This window comes from Mus caroli, chromosome 17 (assembly GCF_900094665.2).
Source record: "Mus caroli chromosome 17, CAROLI_EIJ_v1.1, whole genome shotgun sequence".
Classification (NCBI taxonomy): Eukaryota; Metazoa; Chordata; class Mammalia; order Rodentia; family Muridae; genus Mus; species Mus caroli.
The window spans coordinates 74519414-74521065 of record NC_034586.1 but is presented as its reverse complement, the minus strand read 5'-3'; the positions used below and the strand labels follow the sequence as shown (position 1 = coordinate 74521065).

Here is a 1652-nt window from a genome sequence, read left to right as displayed (position 1 = left end):
GTGTGGCAGTGCACAGTGCCTGTAAATTCTTGCCTGCCAATTCTGTTCTCTCTTTCTTTCATATTTGAACCAGTTTCTGGTCGTTGATCCTTCCTTTCTGCTGGGAGCCTGGGAGCTGGGTTCTCTANGTCTTTATGACCTTGGCACTTTGTCATCAGATGCTGGGCATTGTACCTGCTGTGGGGCTAGCACTGGATTTTGCTCTTCCTTTAAATTGTGGTGAACTCTGTCCTGAGATGTACTAAAATTAGTGCAAATTGCACTATTTGGATTCTTTTGAGATTTGCTTTTAAGCAAGGTCCAGGGTTACCCTTGACCTGGTGCTAACAGTACAAGACTCCCTTCCNATTCTGTTCTCAGAAAAAGTCTTTTAAAAATAACTTTGTAACTAAATTTCCTGACTACACACTGTTTTTCTACAATAGGGATTGTCAGACCTGTGATCGCAATGCAACCCACAAGNGTGCTTTGTAAATAGTTTACTGGAATTCACCACACTCATTTCTATAGCATTGTCTATTGTGTTCTCTAAGTACTTTCTGCTGCTTTCATAGTGCAGCAGCAGAGCTGAATAACTGCCTTAGAGATAATATGGCCTGCAAAGCCAAACATAGTATCTGACCCTTTACAGAGAAGTCCTGCCAGTGCCTGTTCTGAGAGAACTACAAGCCCATGGGAAAGCCATGGTAATCATGTATTTTGCTTTAGCTGTCAGTGTATATCCTGTAGTTGTCTGTGTTTGAGTGGGCTACTGCTGCTCTGAGACACCTGAGTTTTATTTTTTAGATATTGCGGATCATAAGTGCTTTATCAAATTGTTTCCTATTTTTATGCATTGTACTAGTCTGGGTGAACTTTCCCTTCTACAGTCTGTTTTCCTTTGCAGATGACCTCTTAGTATTGCATCTCTCTGACCTGATTCGAATGGCATTCATGGCTGCAACCGATCATAGCAACCAACTTCGAATGGCTGGGCTCCAGGCACTTGAAGACATAATCAAGAAATTTGCATCTGTGCCCGAGCCAGAATTTCCAGGTCATGTGATCCTGGAGCAGTATCAAGCTAATGTAAGTTTTGTGGCTTATATAGACTAAATGAAGTTTGTGAGGGTCACTAAAGGAGGGAATATGGTCTCTTCATATGGAACTCAAAGCTTCATGATCTGTTTCAAAACTTCAGTCAACCTACAACTGGAGAAGGGTCAAACTGTTGGAACTATTTTTAGTCTCTGAGAGCCTATCAGTGATAAAACTAGAATAGAAATTCCAGCCTTGCCTTCCAGTCTTGTGCTTAGATGTTCAGCCATGTCATGCCCTGCCATTTAAATGATAAAGGGACATTCATAGAAATGCTGCAGATTTGCTGCCATTGTCTATGTGTACCCTGAAGCTGGATGAACAGTTTTAGAAACAAGCAATGTTCTGTTGTAAACTGAGTGAGGAGATGGCTCCTGGTAACAGCTCCCAAAGGCATCACTGAAAGGAACAGACCTACGAGACTTTTTTAGCCACACATCCTAAACTTGTTTTTCCTGAGATTTGTACTCTAAGATTTCAGTCACACAATAAATTAATCCTAGTAATGGGGAAAAGGATCTATGAAAGTTAGGGAAACATTATATATTGGCAAGCAAAATGGAAGTCTTCTTTTT

The 1652-nt window shown here is 41.0% G+C and overlaps 1 protein-coding gene across 1 annotated transcript in view; it reads left to right on the top strand.

The window, feature by feature from the left end:
- Positions 1–1652, top strand: part of Heatr5b (HEAT repeat containing 5B) — a 78821-nt gene that overhangs the window by 41244 nt on the left and 35925 nt on the right. The window contains exon 19 of the mRNA XM_029470916.1: positions 887–1068. Within this exon, the coding sequence (XP_029326776.1) occupies positions 887–1068 (182 nt within the window). The remainder of the gene's footprint in view (positions 1–886; positions 1069–1652) is intronic.